The 1,834-nt window shown below is 50.5% G+C and overlaps 1 protein-coding gene across 1 annotated transcript; it reads right to left on the bottom strand.

The window, feature by feature from the left end:
* Positions 1-462: 462 nt before the first annotated feature.
* rpp25l (ribonuclease P/MRP 25 subunit-like) lies at positions 463-1,828 on the bottom strand. The gene has a single exon (XM_015026750.1). It carries the CDS (start codon positions 1,698-1,700, stop codon positions 777-779), a length of 924 nt encoding a protein of 307 aa, XP_014882236.1. The 5' UTR covers positions 1,701-1,828; the 3' UTR covers positions 463-776.
* Positions 1,829-1,834: the final 6 nt, after the last annotated feature.

Here is a 1,834-nt window from a genome sequence, read left to right as displayed (position 1 = left end):
TAAACTTCTTTATAATTCACTTTGTAATTCTAAACATAAACTAATATTATTTCAAGGTAAAAACGTCTTTTTGGCAGTGCTCCCTGGTGACAGTGGCTATTTTTAGAACTTGCTCCACAGGGCGGCGCCGTGTTGGTGACCCCTGCTGTACATTTTGGAAAAAAAACATGTTTTCATTTAATATATCCACAAATTTTTATCAATTAAGAGCAGTAATACTTAATATTACTCAAGTAAAAATAAAAAGTACAGCAGAGTAAAACTACTCCTGAAAGTACATTTAAAGTGAAGATACGATGTTACTGCAGCTGCTGAGGGAAAGTTATCAGGTTTCATTTTAGAGTATCAGAGTAAAGGAACTCATTTTCATTGTTTAGTTGCTGTTTGTAAATGAGATCAGTCAGATCATATAAATAAAGGTGAAATTAGTAAAAAGTAGAGAAGCATGCCACACTTTTCAGATTTTTTTTTTTCCACAGTTTAATGTTAAAGGGTGTGAATACTTTTTCACAGATGGAGGCAGTTTCAGTAAATCTTGATTAAATCATGATGGAACAAAAAATATCAAACTGGACTTGAAATAAATAAAAAAAATGGAGAAGCAGGCCACACTTTTTAGCTTCAGCTTGTCACAAAGTTCCCCAGTAAAAACCAGGATGGTTTGAAGTCAGCAGGGTGTGAATACTTTCTCCTGCTGAACGTTATTAAATCAAAACATCAAACTGGACGTGAACTTAAACATGGAGTCACTTCCTGTCAAGTTGCTATGGAAACCTCTACTGTCCTTTGCCAGGCTCTCTGGAGCGGCCGGTGTGTCTGCCGGAGCCCCTCCCTCTTCCTCCTCCTCCTCCTCCTCTCCTCCTGCGGGCCCCAGCGCGGGGCCCCGGCCCGCCGGCACCCTCCGGGGCCCACAGGGCGTCATAGCGACCCGGCGCCTGGTAGCCGGGCTGCTCCGGGTCCAGCGGCTCCCGGGACAGCAGGATCCAGACGGCCGGCAGTTTCCTGCTGACGGTTAGACTGTCCAAGCCGGCGACGTCCTCCAGCGGCTCCCACACCTCCAGAACCGTGGACTGGGCCAGCCGGGTCAGCTGGTGCAGCCCCTTCAGGCGCCGCTTCACCACCTCCGCGCAGGTGATCGCCTTGGAAACGGCCCGGCCGCTGGCGCTGAACAGCAGCTGACTGCAGGCCGGACCGGGGCTGGGACCGGGCTCCTCCCCCTCCTCCTGGGCCCGGCCCGGCCCGACCTCCAGCCGGCTCAGAGCGAAGCGCAGCAGGTTCCGGATCTTGCTGCCGTCTCTAACCCGGACCTCCGGCGTGTCGGCGGGAAGCCCGGCGAATGGAGAGACGCACGGCTGCTCTACGACCCGGGCCCGGCTGTAGTTCTCCATCTGGAACCAGAACCAAACCGTCAGATCAAGCTCACACCACCAGGGGGACCCCAGAGCACCAAGCTGGCATGAGGACAAATATAAACACCTAAAATAACATGAAACACGCCAGAAGTGATCCGCGCCATCTTGGTAGGAAATGCAGAGAAAGATACATAAACAAAATGGCTGCTGTGGGGATCGACCGTATGAGACAGAGAGGAAGCAAACTGCTCTGACCGCCAGCCATCGCTCACCTAAACCCACCCTAACCCTCACCACCTGGAGAGCAGGAACAGTTCCTCCACCTGAATCCATGTTGATGCAGACCATCAGCGTTTAAAAGGACTCATTGAGAACGGACGAACTGAGTAACAAGGTTCTGCTGACTGGAACTGTCACTACATGTAGCAACACAGAGGCTAAGCGTAGCAACACAGAGGCTAAGCGTAGCAACACAGAGGCTA

The sequence above is a fragment of the Poecilia latipinna genome, unplaced genomic scaffold (assembly GCF_001443285.1).
Source record: "Poecilia latipinna isolate Pla-1442-1.1 unplaced genomic scaffold, P_latipinna-1.0 Scaffold5303, whole genome shotgun sequence".
Taxonomy (NCBI): Eukaryota; Metazoa; Chordata; class Actinopteri; order Cyprinodontiformes; family Poeciliidae; genus Poecilia; species Poecilia latipinna.
The sequence above is the reverse complement of the archived record's forward strand: the minus strand, read 5'-3'. Positions and strand labels throughout refer to the sequence as shown.

Excerpts from the sequence above, each read along its gene's own strand:
- rpp25l (XM_015026750.1), bottom strand. The coding sequence starts at position 1,700 with ATGGTCTGCATCAACATGGATTCAGGTGGAGGAACTGTTCCTGCTCTC.